The sequence below is a fragment of the Scophthalmus maximus genome, chromosome 20 (assembly GCF_022379125.1).
Source record: "Scophthalmus maximus strain ysfricsl-2021 chromosome 20, ASM2237912v1, whole genome shotgun sequence".
Classification (NCBI taxonomy): Eukaryota; Metazoa; Chordata; class Actinopteri; order Pleuronectiformes; family Scophthalmidae; genus Scophthalmus; species Scophthalmus maximus.
In genome coordinates, this window is record NC_061534.1 from 6548212 (window position 1) to 6566899 (window position 18688).

At 41.7% G+C, this 18688-nt stretch overlaps 4 protein-coding genes across 4 annotated transcripts; 2 read left to right on the top strand and 2 right to left on the bottom strand.

Annotated features, from left to right (window-relative positions):
* Positions 1-582: 582 nt before the first annotated feature.
* On the bottom strand, positions 583-4684 carry rnf170 (ring finger protein 170). Its single transcript, XM_035608015.2, has 7 exons — positions 4492-4684; positions 3524-3687; positions 2946-3021; positions 2362-2476; positions 2151-2224; positions 1644-1775; positions 583-1504 (listed from the first exon to the last, which is right to left on the bottom strand). The coding sequence occupies exons 2-7, from the start codon at positions 3661-3663 to the stop codon at positions 1235-1237; spliced, it is 807 nt and encodes a 268-aa protein (XP_035463908.1). The 5' UTR covers positions 3664-3687; positions 4492-4684; the 3' UTR covers positions 583-1234.
* A 181-nt stretch (positions 4685-4865) lies between these two features.
* Positions 4866-7880, top strand: gpn3 (GPN-loop GTPase 3). Its single transcript, XM_035608014.2, has 8 exons — positions 4866-5044; positions 5237-5345; positions 5931-6098; positions 6289-6413; positions 6513-6628; positions 6855-6951; positions 7049-7177; positions 7324-7880. Exons 1-8 carry the CDS (start codon positions 4997-4999, stop codon positions 7387-7389), a joined length of 858 nt encoding a protein of 285 aa, XP_035463907.1. The 5' UTR covers positions 4866-4996; the 3' UTR covers positions 7390-7880.
* Positions 7881-7922: 42 nt separating this feature from the next.
* Positions 7923-11194, top strand: arpc3 (actin related protein 2/3 complex, subunit 3). Its single transcript, XM_035608016.2, has 7 exons — positions 7923-8059; positions 8468-8567; positions 9205-9281; positions 9595-9663; positions 9892-10018; positions 10422-10516; positions 10927-11194. Exons 1-7 carry the CDS (start codon positions 8054-8056, stop codon positions 10987-10989), a joined length of 537 nt encoding a protein of 178 aa, XP_035463909.1. The 5' UTR covers positions 7923-8053; the 3' UTR covers positions 10990-11194.
* Positions 11195-11323: 129 nt separating this feature from the next.
* Positions 11324-15360, bottom strand: ube2g1b (ubiquitin-conjugating enzyme E2G 1b (UBC7 homolog, yeast)). Its single transcript, XM_035608017.2, has 6 exons — positions 15126-15360; positions 14573-14675; positions 14375-14472; positions 13409-13587; positions 12807-12917; positions 11324-12293 (listed from the first exon to the last, which is right to left on the bottom strand). Exons 1-5 carry the CDS (start codon positions 15166-15168, stop codon positions 12831-12833), a joined length of 510 nt encoding a protein of 169 aa, XP_035463910.1. The 5' UTR covers positions 15169-15360; the 3' UTR covers positions 11324-12293; positions 12807-12830.
* Positions 15361-18688: the final 3328 nt, after the last annotated feature.

Genomic DNA, 18688 nt, shown 5'->3' on the forward strand with positions numbered 1-18688 from the left:
TTTTGTCCCTCCTTCTTCATCTCCTCTGATATGCAAATAAAACAGAAAAGGCATAAAGTTGCAGTTTATATCCATGTCTGTCCAGATAATGCTAAAGACTTGAAGGGATTTAATAATTAGTATATGAACTCCTGACCAAAAAGCATTTTGTGAAGTCACAGTGACCTTAAACCACCAAATTCTATAATCAGTTAATCCCAGAACTTTCCTCAAGGCATTCCTGGCAATGGGACAGATGGACAAACTAAAAATATTATGCATCTGGCCATGGCAGTTGCCAGCACAGAGGCATAAAAATAAACTGAATCATATGCTGAACAACATATTAAAATATTTTAAAGGTAAACTTTGAGATAGTAAGTCAACATTCATAACTTGAGTTTAGTACTCACTGATATCTTTAATTAGGCTTCTTTTTATGATCAAGGATTACTTCATTTCTTGATAGAAATCTGCCACTTGAGAAGTTACAATTCATCGGACAGGTCATCCTGTTTGTCAGCTCACATGGATACACAGATAGATTGTATTCGATGTGATCCACTGTTGCAAGTAAAATGATTCAGTGATTTTCACACAAGCAAGAGAAGCAGTATTTTTAATGTCATCGTGTATGTGTAAAGTCACCGTTCATTTTTTCCATAAGTGCATCTTCAGTGTAACTGACCAAACAAGTTGTACAGCCACACTAATATAGGCCTTGTATAACTGCATCTGGGACATGGACGTAGCAGGCAACCGACTTTAATGCATATAATTAAGACAGAACATTCAAGATCACATTATATTACAATATAGTCTCCATTTATAAAAAAAAACAAAAAAACGAATGTTTTTGGCAACGCTGTCAATAATTGGCCGGTTGTCATGCTAGTTATTCAATGAGGGTCGTCCTCGACTTACTGCAGTGGTTCAAGGTAGATTTCTACATAATCACATCCTTCCACAACCCTCTTTTTGTTGTTTTGGTGTCAACTTTGACCACATGTAACCTATGAACCATTAACAAGGAAGTCTACATACAGAGTCAACATTCAGAGCTCCGTCCTTATCCAGCTCCTTTCAACTGATGAAGTCACATTCGGGGCTTTAAAGTGAACCCTTCAGAGAGAACCACCATTATTTATGAACAGGTCCCTTAAACATTTATTCAGTCTTCCACCACATCCTCCTCAGTTTTCAAAGTTCTCCTCTTGATGTGAGAAAGCAAAAGCCTCTCTTTTCGAGTGATCGCCTAGCCGTTCAGTCTCTGTGTTACCACCTCTCTGTACATGATAGAGATGTACACAAAGAGCAACAGGATTACAAAGAAATCATCCATGAATCCCAGGAGACCGAAGAGCGCCTCAGGGAGGATGTCGAGCGGCGAGGCCAGGTATGTTAGTGCACCAACTAGGCAGAGGAGAATTCGAATCCTGAACATCCAGAAGAGGCCGCCCACAGAAAACATCTCCCTAAAGGCGTGACGCAGCAGGGTGGGAACATCTCGCAGCCTGTCCATAAACTGATGACAAACGGGAGAGGAAATGTTACGAAAAAGTCTGTTTTAAATATACTCCTCTGAATTATAATACACTGTAAGTAGGCCAAGCTAACCTGTAACTACTGCAGTCTAAATATGTATTTGGCTGTGGTATACTCACTGATCTTGGCTGGCCCGAGAACCTGCGGTTGTAATCGTTGATGTCTTGTAATATAAGCTGAGGCTCTGCATCACCATCCTGGACCCTCTGAGGAGAAGCGTGCTCGTGAAATAATGGGAAGAGCAATGTTACCTGGGAACAGAGAGAGAAAATACTTAATACATTAAGGCAAAAGGAATTAAGCTTGCATTAACAGAGACATTTGATTTAGGACTGAGCAGGTGAGAGACGCTCAGGGACTATCTGAGGGGGAGAGGAGGTCTTCTACCCCCGCAGTCATTTTCGTGTCTATGACCTTGACAATAAGAGGAAAACAATTTAATTGAAAATGAAAGGTATTTCCGACTGAAAGAGAAACAAGTACAATTCTTGATAGATGAGGGTTTAGCTTTAGATAAATAAATTTGCAAGCAGGGGACAATAACAGATACCAGCATGACTGACGTGAAAAACAGAAAAATGTCTTTGGTTAACTATTCTACAGCGAAGATTTATTACGTGTCTCACCATTTGTCTGCAGATTGGGCAGTTAATAGCTCCCAGCCAGGTGCCATACCTCCAGTATGCTATAATGCAGGAACCTATGCAGGAAATAAAGACAGCACTGTGAAATAATGTGAAACTAAGCCATGTCAAATTACACCAACAACTCTTTTTCATACTACAAAAATCCAGTTTTGCACATTGAGTATTACTAGGATCTGTACGATCTTCTTACCACAGAAAAGGTGTCCACAGTTGGTTTCCACAGGCAGAACAGCCTGCTGTAAACACACAGGACAAGACATGTCTGTGTAATACTGCTGCCTGGCCTCCCCCTGAGGATTCTCATCCTGACAGAAAGAATCAAATACAGGAAAATTAAAAACACATATTCAAGTTAAAGTATGAGTTATCAATGAACAGACGATTTTGAAATTCGCATCCGCACAAAAATTGAACTAGTCGCCAATCCTGCCAAATAACAAACTTAACATGCTACCTCCAAAGTATATTAATCTGGGTCACATTTTCTCTGAAAATCATTTTAAGAACCACAACCTTTTTGCAATTTCCTGTCCTCATTTAACACCATACACGCCTTTCCGCTCAGTTCTCAGAGCTTTCAGCAACGTTCAATCCTAAATACTAAAGAGACAATCTGTTGTCTTTGTAGACCTTTTAACACAATACTGTCTGTTTAAAATATACAAACCATGTAACAGTTCTATAACTAATCGTCATTTTATTCAGAATTGTAACACTCAGCTCTTTGTCAACCATTCTTAGATAGAAAGGTTAAAGTTGCATTTGCCTGCGTACCTGCTCTGTTTGGAGTTGTTGTCGAACAGCTCGGACGTGCTCTTGGTTCTCAGGATGGATGTTCAGCTGCTCTTGTCTGCAAAGGGACAAAGGACATTTGGCATCAATATATATTTATCAGATGAAACTGTAAATGTGTAACAGCACAGAAACACCTGAGTCATTTGTTTTGGACAGTGCAAACTAACAGGATGATTTAATATTCATAAACTTTGGTAATCTGATGCTGAACACTAAGCTAAGTTTCAATAACTGTATTATTAGTTGGCAATGAAGTGCCCGTTTTAATGTGCCAGCTTTGGCTGCTAACAGCTACATTAACAATCAAAACATGATAACCTTATTTAGTTATAGAAAATAATTCATATCAGAGCTAGGTAACTGTTTGGGTTTGCTTACAGCCAACCAAACTGTGGAGACAAATGAATCTATGAGTCTTTGGTGTCAACTGGAATATATCCATTATATCCGATTATGCAACTAGAACTGGATTAATCACTGAACTGAAAAGATGGCAAACTTGTCTGAACAATACAAAGTCCGGCATATCAATTTTACATTTTGAATTTGCTGACTACCTGCAGAGCAGAGTGAGGAGGCCTGCAAGGAAGGCGATGCTGAGCACCACGACAAATAAGACCTGGTTGCTGACACCTTCGATGAGTGTGTCCTCATCTTGGATCAGGTAGTCCAAGTCCCCACATGGATTGTCCTCCATCACCCACACTCATAGTCTACAACACTAGAAAACAAAGACAAAAAATAAAACGAGGTTAGCAATTTCCTGATAGTTCCGTTTCTAATCTTGATTCCTGTAGAAGAAATATAGTAGACTAGGTAGAATACTGATTTATTATTATTGCTGCTTTTATTGTCTAAATATTGTTCGGAATAATCTAATCTAAACCAAACACCACATTGATTATTCACTGAACTACTGATCAATATGCCAGAACAATGATGCCTGGAGTTCAGCCTTGTCTCTCTTCAGTTCAGACACTTTCTGTTTCTGTTACTCAAATGAAAAAGGTTCAGCACATTCAAGGAGTGAAAACAAGTTTCATTTTCAGTATGAAGCAACACACGTGGGGAACTGGTTAAGCTGTGTGTTACACAGTAACATCACAGATTGCCGAGGTCTTGTCGTTTGGCACATCTACCAAACGAACTGACTGTCTGCCATGGGCATGTACTCAACCTCCTGCTCTCCACATTGCTAGCCGGGTTTAGCGTTAGCCTCGACTTGCTAATGAGATGCGCTGTAATTCACTTATGAACACTGCTGTGCTGACGTGGACAGCCGACTTCTTGGCGTGTGGCCGTCGGAGGCTCGTCCGCTGGTGGACAAGTAGCGGGAGTTATTACACACCGATTAAATACTAACAGGCAACTCACAGGAAACCTACTAAGCCGAGCCGTTAACCGCTCGTGTATCGTGAACCAGCCTCACGGTATCCCGGTTAGCCAAGAACGTCTTGGGTGTAAGCTAGCTACTGCGTTCAGCAGCCAAAGAGTCACAGTGAAGCGCAAAGACACAAGAGCTTACCAGCCCACGTGTAGGCTTGACTCGTCCACTCGCCGTCTACCTGTGAGAGAATAAGCAGCACGACTGCTTTGACATTAGCTGCTTTCGGTTTGTTTACATCATTCTTCTTCTTCGTCCGCCTACTTTTTCTTCTTCTTCGTCCTCCTACTTTTTCTTCTTCTTCGTCCTCCTACTTTTTCTTCTTCTTCGTCCTCCTACTTTCTTCTTCTTCGTCCTCCTACTTTCTTCTTCTTCTTCTTCTTGGTGCATTACCGCCACCAGCTGGTGTGAAGTGTGTCGCTGAGCCGCAACTAGTTGCGCCTGCTGTCTCTTTGCTTTATTCCCCACTCTGACCAGAAGGTGGCAGTAGTATAAGTTAAAAAAAGTGTTACTGCACCTTAAAGCAAGAAGAAGAAGAAGAACAATTAGTAGTGATGCGGCATCCGTTTACAAAAACTACTGCTAGCTGCGGCAAGCGAATAAAGGAATTTTAATTCAACACAAACGCTTTTTCCGCTGAGGCAAAATGCCTCGTTATGCCCAGCTAGTGATGGGTCCGGCAGGCAGCGGGAAGGTATGTTATCAGTCGTTTGCGTAACCATGCTGAGATGCCTTGTTATGCTATTCGGCTAAAGCGCTATGCTAAGGCATGAGGCTGATGTGTTTTCTACATTGGAGCAAGTTCAAGTAATGTCCGTCCACCTTTTTATTTAGCAATCATCGGAGTGAATGTATCTATGTGTTTCTTTGTATTTTCATTTTCCAGAGTACCTACTGCTCCACCATGGTGCAGCATGCAGAGTCCATAAACCGCTCAGTCCAGGTGGTCAACCTGGACCCAGCAGCTGAGCACTTTGACTACCCTGTCATGGCAGGTGAATGCAGTGTTTTCTTCTTCTTATATAAATGATCATTAGAATAAAATACAAAGTGTTTGCCTTATATAACACAGATCAGAACGGCTGCTTTGTTAAGACAAAGGTTGGACAAAAAAAAAAAATGAAATGGTGTTTTAAGACTGTGATTCGCTGACATGTGGTTTGCTATAATTAGACAGGTAGATGGTTAGATTGGTTAGTTTCACATACAGTATAATGAAATGATCTAAATCACTTGATTGTAAATTGCTTGGACAAAAGCGTCTGCTAAATGAATGTAATGTAATGTAAAAGTATAATTTTAACTAAACTAGAACGCAGCTTAGTGTGACCACACCAGGCATCATGCAAAATATTATAAAACAATACACCATAAACTGTATAGCTGAGAAACTATTAGAGATAAGAGTTGGGTAAGTTAAGAATGGGGAGTGTGCTTATCTAAGGGTCTTTGCTGCTTTGCATCAAATAAAGAAAAAGTAAGCTCTTCTGTACATGTTGCTCTGTGTAGAGGGATAAAATTTTATGTTATGTTGGTTGACATGACTCATTTGACTACCTCATCGTTTTCTTTGTCCTCAGACATCCGTGAGCTCATCCAGGTGGATGACGTGATGGAGGACGATTCCCTCAGATTCGGTCCTAACGGGGGCCTGGTCTTCTGCATGGAATACTTCGCCAACAACTTTGACTGGCTGGAGGAAAGCCTGGGTCACGTGGAAGATGACTACATATTGTTTGACTGCCCAGGTAAACGGCCTGGTAGAGGCAATATGCTGGTGGCCGATGCGAGTCTAGCTGAGGGTTTACACATTTATCTTTGTGCTGATGTGTTGTGAACTTGTGAGTAGGAGAGATTTGATGGGTGGTGAGATGCGAGGGCATCTATTCTGTCAACTCGCAGCGTGGAGCAGTTTTGACAAGTGGCTTGTTTTTGCAGGTCAGATTGAACTTTATACACACCTCCCTGTGATGAGGCAGCTGGTGGAGCAGCTCCAGCAGTGGGAGTTTCGGGTGTGTGGTGTCTTTCTGGTTGACTCCCAGTTCATGGTGGAGTCTTTTAAGGTAACGGGATCTCTCCAACATCATCTGTTTATTTGAGCTACTGTGTCTAAAAAAATAAATAATTTGAAGTTGCAATTCCTCTGTCTTCTTTAACTGCAGTTCATCTCGGGAGTCATGGCTGCCCTGAGTGCCATGGTGTTGTTAGAGATTCCTCAAGTAAATATAATGACTAAAATAGACCTGCTCAATCCCAAAGCGAAGAAGGAAATTGAGAAGTAAGTTTCATAGGAGTACAATAATGTTATGTGTTTTGAGTTTGCATGAAACCTGCACCAGTGATTCCCCTTAAGTCTGACACTACAACCCATGTCAAGGACGGGTTAAAAAGTAGAAATTTGAATTGTGTAGTGCTTGAAGTTCTCTTATTAGAGAGTGTGTTCACATTATATGTTTTTATGTCTGGAAACAACATTTATCATGGTTTGCTTCCTTCTTCCCTAGGTATCTGGACCCAGATATGTACTCAATGATGGACGATAGCTCCGATGTCATCAGAAGCACAAAGTTCAAGAAGTTGACTCAAGCCATCTGTGGTCTGGTGAGCAGGGCCCTTAATTGAATGATGCTGCATTTAGTTGTGACTCACAATTTATTTTATTTTTTCTTAACAAGACGGTCTCTGCCTGTGTTTCCAGATCGATGACTACAGCATGGTGAGATTCCTGCCTTTTGACCGCACAGACGAGGAAGGTGTTAACATAGTGCTGCAGCATATCGACTTCTCTATACAGTATGGAGAGGACCTGGAGTTCAAGGAGCCAAAGGTGAAGAAACTGACAAAAAAAGGAAAACAAACACATAATTTAACAACATGATGCAATTACATTGTGTTTACCTTAATTTTTTCTAAATGGTCTATTAACTTAGTTTAATCTTATCTTATTTATTTTTGTCCTTTCTATTTCTACAGGATCTTGAGGAAGAGCCTGCTAACGAAAATTATGATGAGCTTTTTCAAGACAAAGTGGACAGCTGAGGAGTAACATGACTCTGGAGTTGCTGCAAAAAAGAGACTTTTAAAAACAAACAAATCGGAGGCTGATTAAGAAATAAGACTCATTTTATTGAGTCACAGTTGAGACGGGCATGTGACTGCAAGGATACAGAGAAAAATAACAACATGTGGAGATTAGGAATATCTTGTCCTGTCATATGTTTAAAAAGGTTGGTGGTTTTGTGAGCCACTTTGATGACTCAAGAAATTAAAGTGGAATAGATACTTTATTGATCCTGAGGGAAATATAGACATGCAGCAGCTTATGACACTTACAGGAAAATAATAAAAGATGAAGACATATATTAACATAAGAATATACATATATAAACTCAAAAAAGAGTTTATACATGTATGGTTTTATGTGTACTATGAATCCATTAATGTAATTTGAGGATTGTGCTGAAGTTTATGTATTGTTGTCATTAAGAACATTTATATTTTTTAAATAAAATATTCAAATATACAACTTGCCTGCAGTTGTGAAGAAATTGTTTGTTTGATTTGGCGCCCTCGTGTGGTCACTCCGCCACATGACACGTGGCTACTTCCTGTAAAGCTACAGGGTGGGACAGGCGGAAGTAGCGTCCTGCGTTGGCTAGTATTTCTCTCGCAGAGCAGTTGGATTGATAATTCATCACTCAACATGCCGGTGAGTACAATTCACACGACGATTGAGAACCAGAAGCTTTTATTTTTCCGTTTTAAGTAAAAAACCCAACACGGTGACCACAGTGGGTGACACAAGGCCCACCGAGTTATCGCTAGCCCTGATGTTGGGTCTTGTTAGCATAGTTGGTTAGCCACGTTAGCATTTATTCGCAGTTCAATGATGCTTCATATATCCGACATAATAAAAAAGTCGCCGCCGTAGCTTAGCTTGCAAATGCTTCTTAGCTTCGTATCTATCATACACACGTTGCATGTTATTTGTTAGCGACAGAGGTGTCGATGGCAGAGATGTCACCAAGGCTATCTGACCAAAATATCCCCAGTAAAATATACGTGACAGCAACTTTCTGTCTCTTTCTGTTTTTGTTGTTGTTGTTGTTGTTGAAAGGCGTATCACTCAAACCTGATGGGGTCCGAGACCAGGCTGGTGGGGAACATGGCTCTGCTCCCCCTCAAAACTCAGTTCAAGGGACCAGCCAGAGGAGACGGTGAGGGAGGCTGCGGGGATTTGAACCAGCTCGAAGTGGAGACCACCACCCACCCCACACACACACACACACGTCATCTTTACTTTTTAAATGGCTTTTATTAATATATATATATTGTCTAAGTCAGTTTTGTGCAGGCGTCACTCGTTGTCAGTTCCTGCAACATGGTATCCGCTCTACTTCCATATATGGCCTGAAGAGTATCACATCCACAATGTTGACTTCCCTATTCATTTCTTGTGATGCTTGAGATTTCAGCTCTTTTTTTCAATGTGTGTAGATGTTGGAAATGAGTTTTTAGAATCCTTCTCATATTTTGTTCGTGCAATTCACAGATCAGAAGAATTGATTGAACTGTCACATAGTGGGGTCATGATCTGATGTATTTTCTACATTCTATTTCAGCCGTTTCAATTTATTTTATACATGTCTGTCTGTCTGTCTATCATAACACGAATAACTAGCACTAGAATCTAAATGGGGTTTGGCCACTTACCACCGCTTTACCACATAATAAAAAAAAGGTATTCGTTGACCAAAATGGATGATGGCTCTTTGTATTGATGAATATAGTTTCACAACACTAAATATATATGAATTAATCGTATATATGAATTCGTTTTGTTTGTAATTTCAGGCATAGATTTAGACATCATTGATGAGGCCATCTACTACTTCAAAGCCAATGTTTTCTTCAAGAACTATGAAATCAAGGTAAGACCTTTATTATCACCTCTAGTGGCAACTTGCATTAATCCCTTTATCACCTACAGTGACCAAAGTTTTGTAGAAATTTGCAAGAACTTCCCTGGTGTTCTTGTTCCTGTGGTTTTTGTTTTTTTCTCCTCACCATCATGAAGCAGCTGTGCACTTCGTTCCTCCACATGCCCCAGCTTGCTTCTCCTCGTTCCTCCCTCGGTGCTGCATAGCTGCTCAGGATTTAAACTATGCAACCCTTTCACTGTCGGGACCTGAGTGGAGATGTCCTCATCAAAACGATTAACGTGTGTTTATTTGTGTCTTCCAGAATGAGGCGGACAGGACGCTGATCTATGTCACCCTCTACATCTCCGAATGCCTAAAAAGGCTACAGAAGGTAGGATTGTGTGTTTGTTCATGAGTTTGTAGTGTTGGACGGTTGCACTTTCGACTTCCTGAAAACAAATCAGCCGTAGGCTGTGGATCCTCGAAGGGCTCAGCAGATGTTTTTCAGGGAGCCATTAAAAAAAAATAGTAGCTTGAATGCCTGTTAAAATAGATGTTAGCAAAACAAATGAGCTCAAGTTTATTCAGTGATTTCACCGTCTGCTTTGGCTCTTCACAGTGCAGCTCCAGGGGTCAGGGAGAGAAGGAGATGTACACCCTGGGCATCACTAACTTCCCCATTCCTGGAGAACCTGGCTTCCCTCTGAATGCTATGTATCTTAAACCCACAAACAAGCAGGAAGACGGTAAGAACCAACCGGCAGACTAGACTCCTTTCCCCATTATCGATTAATCTGTTGATTATTTTCTCCATTAATCAATTAGTTGTTTGGTCCATAGAATGTTGTAAAGTGTCGATCGTGTTTCCCAAACCCCCAAGGTGATGTTTTGTTTTGTCCAACAAACCAAAGATATTCAGTGTCCTGTCACAGAGGAGCAATGAAACCAAGAAATAGTCACATTTAAGGAGCAGAAATAAGAGAATATTGACCTTTTCTGCATGAAAAACTACTTAAAATGATTGTCAGAAGACAATCAGTAGTCAATTCCTAATCGATTCATTGTTGCTGCTCTACATTGTAGAGTTTTGACTGTTAAACACTGATTAATTTGTTGGCTGTTATAAAACTGCCTCTGTAACCTTTCCAGAGACCATGAGGGCGTACCTCCAGCAGATCCGCCAGGAGACCGGCCTCAGGCTATGTGATCGTGTGTTTGACCCCCAGACAGACAAACCCAGCAAGGTGAGTACAGCAGCTACAAGGTACCACTCCACACTTGTGTGCAACGTAGCACTTGCACCTGGTTTCAAAACTTCTTGTGTCAAACTAAAATCGTTGGGGCAAATGCTACCTTTTGTCCAGGGTGAACTGAGTAAACTGCATCCAGAGCAGTTTAAATTGTATTGTACAACAAGAACCAGAAAAGAAATTAAGAGAAAATTGAGCTACAGCTGCTCAATAATCAAATGCTGTTTCAACTAAACTCTTAGAATGAATATCCGTTCCAGCCGTACATCTGCACTAGAACTCGGTATCTGAACGTCTTGTGCCTAATGAGTTGTTTGGTCCATAGTTACTGTTTTGATTCTTGCCACAGGTCGTTTGAGTGCGACAGCTCGAGACTTTTCTTAACAAAGTTTTGTTTCTTTCAGTGGTGGGTGTGCTTTGTCAAGAGGCAGTTCATGAACAAAAGTCTGTCGGCACCCGGACAGTGAACAACTCAGGACCTGCGCATCTGTCTAACACCTGCATCATGGATGGATTTTTTTTGGGGGGGGGGGGCATGGGATGAGATGGGGGTCTGCTTTTGTGTTGCTTAAAATAATTTTGTACTCTTTTGACTTCAAGGATATGTCTTTGCTCGTCTGGATCATATTGAGCTGGTGCTTAATTCAATAAAGCAATCATGGAGATTGGAAAGTATTGTGGCTGGTTTTTTTTTCCTTCTGTCTTGATTCACTGCAGCTCTGAAGGAAGTTGTATTTCAGTGACACGCACACACGACTTAAAAATGTAGAACAATTTAAAACATTTCATCAAATCAGCCTACAACGTCCACATTGAGCTTTATTACGTTTTCACAATCTTAACATTCATTGACCTGCATACCCATCAAATGATGTTCTTAAACTAGCCATAAAAGTTCATTACTACTGTTCAGCCCTGATGACTGGCTCGATCAGGAGACTATTTTTATGGGTGGTATTCGAAGTGCCACTGAACTATAACACGACCTCTCCCTTAGGAAAGATGGATGCCTCTTGTCGTATCTTCACGTGCAATGGCGAGGACAAAGAGTTTACATTTACAAAGGTAAAAATGTAGCATGTTCATTACAAAAAATATATATTGGTGTGTTCTCTTTGGTTTGTCCATAATAAGAGTTCATCTGCCTTCAAAACAAGCCGTCAGATTCAGTCCTTGTTGGAAAAAAAAAGGTCTCCCTCCGTCCTTGGCAGTCGAAGTTAAGGCAGCGATGGATGATAAAATTCGCACTCCGGGAAAAAGAACTGATGTGCAGGAAAAGAAAAGCCAGTGTCTGTATCTCCATCTCTTAATGACTGCAAATACTCCAGAACTGCATCATCGATTGTGAAACAATAGACTGGATGGCTCAGTGTGGCAGGTTGAAAACAAACAAGCCTAAAAAAAATAACATACTTATAATAGTCAGTCTAAATAAATAGGTAAGTAAACTAAGTTTGGAAATTGTGCATTTAATCAGATGGGATATTTATTCCCCAAGCACATAAAAAAAAACCCACGTCTATTCGCCTGTATAACTTCTTATCGTGGGTGAAGCTGATGCTTGAACAGTGTCTAAAATGGGAACTTTCGGCAGCAGGTTGCAACTGCCATTCATAAATAACTCAAAACTTGGTAATAAATTGGTTTATGAACTTTTTTTTAATCCTGCAAATTTCTTTCCTCTTTGGGTGAATGATGTTGATAAAAATGTCCTGTGATTTTAAGCTGACTGAAGTTTTAACGGTTGTCAAATCCTGCGAAAAAGTCCAACCTGAAACCAAACAAACATCTCAGGTTAGGTTGAAATTGTGTTCAACTATAGTACAAATATTTATTTGGTTTTACAAGAAGAGGCATGACCTCAGTGAGAAGGAACTTTTCAGATCTCAGTAATTTCTTCACACATCCAAAATACATTTCACTCAAGCCATTTTCAGTCATCAACTCTGGAAAATTTTTGCCGTTCACATATGAAGAACGCAGCCGGAGATTGTCCGAGTCAGATGATTTCACAATGGCAGGAAAATTTCCAGAATATTCAGGCGAGGGCTGGCGCCCGGGTAGAAGTGTCTACTCACTCGCTGAGAATCTTCCAGACATTTTCCTGCTGTATTCTGAAACAGGCTCACTCGGACATCTTCTGGAAATTTTACAACGGTGCTGGCAGGAAAAGTTCCAGAAAAAATGCGCCGACATTTGCCTTCTCACATACAGCCCCTCAGGACTTCCATTCCATGTCTGACAGCAGCTCGAGAGTGATTCCCAGACCAATGGCTGTACTTACTGTGTCGATAACTGGAGTGAGGCTTTAGTCAAAAGCCATCTCTTGACTCCTCCGCACACATCTGGCCACCTTCTTCTTAAAAACTCCTCTAGGATCCTCCCGCCACTCTTTCTGCAGGATGAGACATGCCAAAACTCTATCACCTTCTATTTCATTAGTGCGACCCATTTCCTTTATGCTTTGTTTCTTCCTACTTCTTGGCTATGCATTTCGCACAAAAAGCTCCAAGCAGTGCCGATGGAGAGATGTTAACTCAACTTCAAACTTGAGTTTGAACCATCAGCCTTTTCCGTCTCCAGGCTCTGAATAATAAGATGAGCCCTTTAAAGGCCTTCAGCTCGGCCTTCAGAAGCGGTGATTTGCCCTTGTAGTGACCAACGTCAATCAGCCTATGTGTTTGGATTCCCATTAGGAAAAAAGAAAGAAGGTCTTGAAAGAAGTCATTTGACTTTTCTGTTCCTTTAGATACTGTGCGCATGTAAAGTATACATATATAATGTATGGTAACTATAAAGAAACAAATGAGGACTAAATTAAGACTGGTGCACATATATCACTGGGGAAAAAAACTAAACCTAACCCCGGCTAGAGTGGTCACTTACAGCTGCATCCACGTTGGCGGGAGAGTCTCCATTGGGGTCTGCCAACATGGATATAACGCTGATCATTATGGTCTCCACCGTGTGGATCGGCAGCCAGCGCTCCTCAGGCTTCTCATAGCCGTACTTGTCCTCGCCGGGTTCATGCAGGATGGAGATGCAGACGTCGCCATTTTTTGCCACTGGGAGAAAACGCAAATACGACAAGATTTCAGACACGTTAAGGCACTTCAGCACAAGAGCTAATACTATACTACAACTTCCAGAGTGGGAGGCTGAACCTAATATACCTAATGGAGTAGCCAGATAATAGAGTCAAGATCTCAAGGAACTTTAGTCACCTAAATACAGGAAAACCAATGTACATGGTGCAGCATCTAGGGACATTTTAAAACGCAGGAATCGGTGACAACTAACTCATACATTTACGTATTTGAAAAACACAAAAGCTAAATTGTTAGGATTAGTGAATATGTCATCCATTTACAATTGAGACACCAAACAGAACCTGAACTTGTATACCTTAAAATAATGTCAACTCGTTTTGCAATGGAGTTAGCGATTGTCATTGTTTTTAATGATGTAATGCGATTCAGTTTTTTTCAGTCTCTCCTGAAAACACACTTTCAATGGAAAGCTGATTTTATCTGAGCTGCCTTTTTTTTTAAGCCAACTGCTTTTCCTCATTCCCCCTTGTATTATATTATTTTTGGATTCTATTTTATCTCCATGTTTTTGTCGTTCACTTCTCGTATGTCGCTCTGTTGAGGAGTGAGGCGAGTTTTGGGTGACACAGCATGGAGCTGGGGGATCGCTCAACTTCGGCAGAGCTCTGGCGCTCTCCGATTGCTCCTGTGTGTTCTTACTTTACCCATTGCAGAGAATAATGCCGCTCGTGTCATATCACTTTTGCCGATTCTCATTAATCGGAGACGCAGTGGCCGGGAGGGGGGGAGAGCTTGTCCTCACCATTTGGATGCCAAAGTTCGGTGACGAACTTCATCTTGGGAGGCCTCAGAGGATAGTCCCGCGGGAAGGTTAGGGTGGCCTTGAAGAAACCTCCTTCACTGCGGACGAGAAAAGCCGGTGGCGTTAAGTGGTGCACTGGGCGGTTTGAGGCACACGACTGACTCGCCACTTATACTTGGATTATGATTTCTCGCTCACAATAAGGTGTCCTGAGGGCCGATGACCACCACCTCCCACTGATAGATGTCGTCGTCATCGACCAGACCCGCGGAGAAGCCTTCCACCGGGTTCTTGTTGAGCTCTGAAATGCAAGGTGCTGATGAACTTCTTTCGCAAACACTTTTCAAAAGCATGTGTCATTTCCACGCGATGGCGTGAATCCCTTCGAAATCCCTTTCAATGTGTGTGTTGCTGTTGAGGAAACGCAACAAGAAAACCCCGCAGTGTCTGAAAGAAACAAGCACGCGCAAATTGTGCGGGATTTTAGAAAGAAAGAAAGAAAAAAGCCTTCAGCAGTTATTGCGCAACAACCGCAGCAGCAGCTACCTCGGCTAACAGCTGTGTGACATGCTAGCTAACACACGTGCATTAAAACTCGCTCGTCATCTGTACGCGAGGAAACGTGGGCTGAGCGGAGACGACAACGGCCGAGCGAAACGCAGCTGCTGTTGTCTTGTGTGTGACAAAATAGAAGAATACGGAAACAGACGATGCTACACGTTTGCCCCCAGCAGTTAGCATGCTAACTCACCTACTAGTTGTTTACGCAGCAACAACGAGGACTGTTCCGTCATTGTACTGTTATGTCTTTTGTCCCCCCGCGTTCCGTGCCTCGTGTAAACTAACGCCAACTAACTGTCAACGCGTTTAAAATGAAACATCGGACTGAGAAAGGTAAAACAAAAAAATAAAGTGTCCCGTCACGTTTTCTCCTCTTGTCTTTTCTCTGATTCCCCGACAACACCAGTCAAAGGATACGAGACCAGTCAGAGGCAGGGGGAGGGATATTTAAGCCCTCAGTGTGACCTCCCAGGCGGTTTTGGTGCCTCAGGAAGTGTCCTGTCCTCCCCTTAATCTCCCACTTAAATAAAAACTAGAGACAGCCGAGGACTTTATTTGAAATATGGGACTGTTAATCTGGACAAAAGAGCAGTAATCTGTGTTTCACACGGCGAGGGAAGTGATGCCTGTGAGGCTAAATTCAGGGCATACACATTAGACAGGAAACTTTTCTTCTTCGTGTATATTATAGTAGTATTTCCCCTCCATTGGCGCATTACTGCCTCAAGCGATTCATTTTGAGTACTACACATCCAGAGCGTAAGAAGACAGACTTTTAGTGTTGTAGAAAATACATCAATATTTACCCAAAAAATAGTTTCTAATGTCAGTGGAAAATCCCCCAGCAACAATCAAATTCACTTTTTCTTTTAAACCTAATTTAATGTGCTATTATGCATTGTCGCTGTGCAATTTCATTAACTAAGTTGCAATCCTGTTACACTGTGTAAATTCGGTTTACAATGTATATATATTATTTCTTCTATATATATATATATATGTATATATATATATCCTCATGATTATGTAAAATCCCCACACTCAGCCAGGCTCCAAAATCGTGGAGGCAAAAGTGGAGGCAGTTATTTATGAGATTAAGTGTATCCGTTAATGAAAGACCTGTACAGCCTTAAAAAATTAAAATAAAATAAAAAAATCATTATTTTGTAAAAATCATAAAGTGCATCGCCCATTTTCCAGGAACCATTTCATAATTTAATCCCTGTTTGGCAGTTTCCCCTGTGCTCCTTCCTCATCTTCCCCAGCACTGATAGCTCTATTTCAGGGTTTTGGTTACAGCCATGCTGTAATTCAGGGTCAGCAGCTCGTGTGACCTCTCTCCTCTTCGCTCACTCGCTGTGCTCACGGAGCTGCCTTTTTCATTTACTCTCCGTTCCTCTGTGTGAACTCGAGACCGATGCTGTGCATCTTGATGCAGAGCAGAATTCGCATGTTTGTCACGACCCTGCTGCCTCAGTCTCCCTTTGGAAGTTGTCACCTGTTTACCACTCTCCTCCATCTCCATGTTCTCCCCTTCAGGCCTGCCCTTCTCTCTTTCGCCCACAAGATGTCCCCAGACTTTCTTCCTGTCCCCAATTCCATCCGCTCACCTGATTTTCCATCTTTAATCTCCTGGACTCCCATCCCCACTCACACTCCACTGATCCCAGTTTCCTCATCACCTCAGCCAGAGTTTATATCAGCTCTATGTTAACGTGTAACTGCCAGTTTGTCTGTTCTTGTTCCCGTGTCTGTTCCTGCTTTTATTCCCCTCACATTCCATAGGGGTGTTTCCTGTGTACCTGCTAATTTAATGTTCTTTTGCCCCCTGATCCCGTTTGCCTACCTTCTTCCAGCTGTTGGTAAGTTGTAGCAGTATTCATCATGAAAAGATCCGTTAATGCATCAGCCTGTATTTTGTGTGTGAAATTGGGTCCAGAACAAACCAAACCTGTGACAGTAAAAGGGTTTGATATTCTCTGATCTGGTGAATTACATAAAACCACACCTGATCTCCGTAAGCCAACCTTGCTTGCCCAGCTAAACATTTCAGCTTCATGCTTTGATATCGAAAAACTATATCTTTTCTCTTGACCTTTGACACTACATCACGAAAAATCATAAACATTTCATCCGTTTTGCTTTGTATTGACTGATGCACAGATTTCCTAATTCACCGCGCATATGGGTTCCCCATGCTGTCCAGGCTTTATTCCTGCACCATCTGCTTGTTCACGACTCTCACTCCTCCACGGTGCGGTGCGACGAAATGTAAAGTAGTAAAATGTCAGCTTAAGTTTAATTTCCTGCCCGTTGGTGGCAAAATATACAACATTTGCACGTCTGTAGATCTCCCCTGACAAAGCCCTCTGCGTTTCCCTTCATAGATTTGCACACAAGCCTCTGACTCATCCAGGAACTTCTCTGCTTCCAGCACTCCAGTCACCTCGGGTCTTTTACCGACTTGTCTGTTTTTCGCCCACAGGCGCCCATCATAAATGCAGAGGAAAGACCATTTTTTTAATAAAATATGTATCAGGAGGAGTTCTCCGCTTGGGTTGGTCTTGAAGGTGGTATTTACCTGCACACTCACAGATCCTGCTGTCACACTCACTTTAGAGAAGCTCTTTGCATGCTTCCCACACAACGCTCGCATTCCTGCAGACTACAGCGACGAAGCGCAAACTTTTGAAAGAGGACAAAGATAGGTGTTTGGGATTCTTCTGTTTGCCGGCAAGGTCCACCTGACTGGCAACGTCCAGTCATGTCTATGCAGGTGCAGCATTACCATTCTTTAACCTGACCACTATTCTTCTTCCCATACACTCATGCTAATGTGGTGTGCTGCAAAACCGCTCCTTCTTATGTGTGCAATAGTGTTGATTTAAGAAAAGATTAATGTCCTTGCATCTGTCTGTAAATAGAACATTAGTTAAGTCCTTGTAGCTGCTTGGAATCATTGAGAGCTCACTCCAACAGCAGATGGTTTTCCTGCAGCATCGAAACCATTTGCAATTAGTCAATTACTTGATCAAAGTGTGTCTGACCGAAACTGACATTTGTTGGTATGGGATTTTCTCTTTTGCAGCCATCTCTTGGCTTTCACAATTTATCTGCCCCTATCTGTAGCATGTAAACAGGACATTACTTTTGAAAATTGTCACTTGAGATACTATAAAATGCAGATTAGAAAAAGAAAAAAAAATCCCTTCAAACACGAGTCTCTTTTGCAGCAGAGAAATGAAGACGAATGGCAACAGGGAAAGCTCCAAGGCGGCAATGTAGCAACATCTATTTTGTAACAGAATATAATGGGCCTTTCGGGAAACGTGGCCTTAACTTCGAGCGCTAACAACACCACTTGCACAAGACGGAGGCTATATATACTGTATACATGACGGTCGTATTTGTAAGAAGTAATGTGGCTATTAAACACTGTATCATTAGGCAATGATATAGCACATTGATGTTGAAAACGCTGGTGCATATGCCTCTGTGCAAAGGCTGCACTGAAACCCAGGGACAGAAAAAGATACAAAACCCTGGCCGGTGGCTAATAGCAGGTAATTTGTTGCATTGATTAGAGCTGTCTCATCGCTGTTCTGAGGTCGAAGCTGCATTGGAGTACACTATTGATACTCTATAAAGTGAGAAAGGGAATAAGTTGCACGCTTACACCTCTTCACTTCTATTAAGTGAAGATGAGGCTGCTTCAAGTGTGGGTTTGAAAGTACCTTTGATTGAAACCTAGAA

Excerpts from the sequence above, each read along its gene's own strand:
- rnf170 (XM_035608015.2), bottom strand. The coding sequence starts at position 3,663 with ATGGAGGACAATCCATGTGGGGACTTGGACTACCTGATCCAAGATGAG. Across the intron at positions 2,477-2,945 it reads AACAACTCCAAACAGAGCAG|GATGAGAATCCTCAGGGGGA; the intron begins GTACGCAGGCAA and ends TCTTTCTGTCAG. Across the intron at positions 1,776-2,150 it reads GCCCAATCTGCAGACAAATG|GTAACATTGCTCTTCCCATT; the intron begins GTGAGACACGTA and ends CTCTGTTCCCAG.
- gpn3 (XM_035608014.2), top strand. The coding sequence starts at position 4,997 with ATGCCTCGTTATGCCCAGCTAGTGATGGGTCCGGCAGGCAGCGGGAAG. Across the intron at positions 6,629-6,854 it reads GCGAAGAAGGAAATTGAGAA|GTATCTGGACCCAGATATGT; the intron begins GTAAGTTTCATA and ends CTTCTTCCCTAG. Across the intron at positions 7,178-7,323 it reads TGGAGTTCAAGGAGCCAAAG|GATCTTGAGGAAGAGCCTGC; the intron begins GTGAAGAAACTG and ends CTATTTCTACAG.
- arpc3 (XM_035608016.2), top strand. Across the intron at positions 8,568-9,204 it reads GGGACCAGCCAGAGGAGACG|GCATAGATTTAGACATCATT; the intron begins GTGAGGGAGGCT and ends TTGTAATTTCAG. Across the intron at positions 10,517-10,926 it reads AGACAGACAAACCCAGCAAG|TGGTGGGTGTGCTTTGTCAA; the intron begins GTGAGTACAGCA and ends TGTTTCTTTCAG.
- ube2g1b (XM_035608017.2), bottom strand. The coding sequence starts at position 15,168 with ATGACGGAACAGTCCTCGTTGTTGCTGCGTAAACAACTAGTAG. Across the intron at positions 14,676-15,125 it reads GCTGCGTAAACAACTAGTAG|AGCTCAACAAGAACCCGGTG; the intron begins GTGAGTTAGCAT and ends CTTGCATTTCAG. Across the intron at positions 13,588-14,374 it reads CGAACTTTGGCATCCAAATG|TGGCAAAAAATGGCGACGTC; the intron begins GTGAGGACAAGC and ends GTTTTCTCCCAG.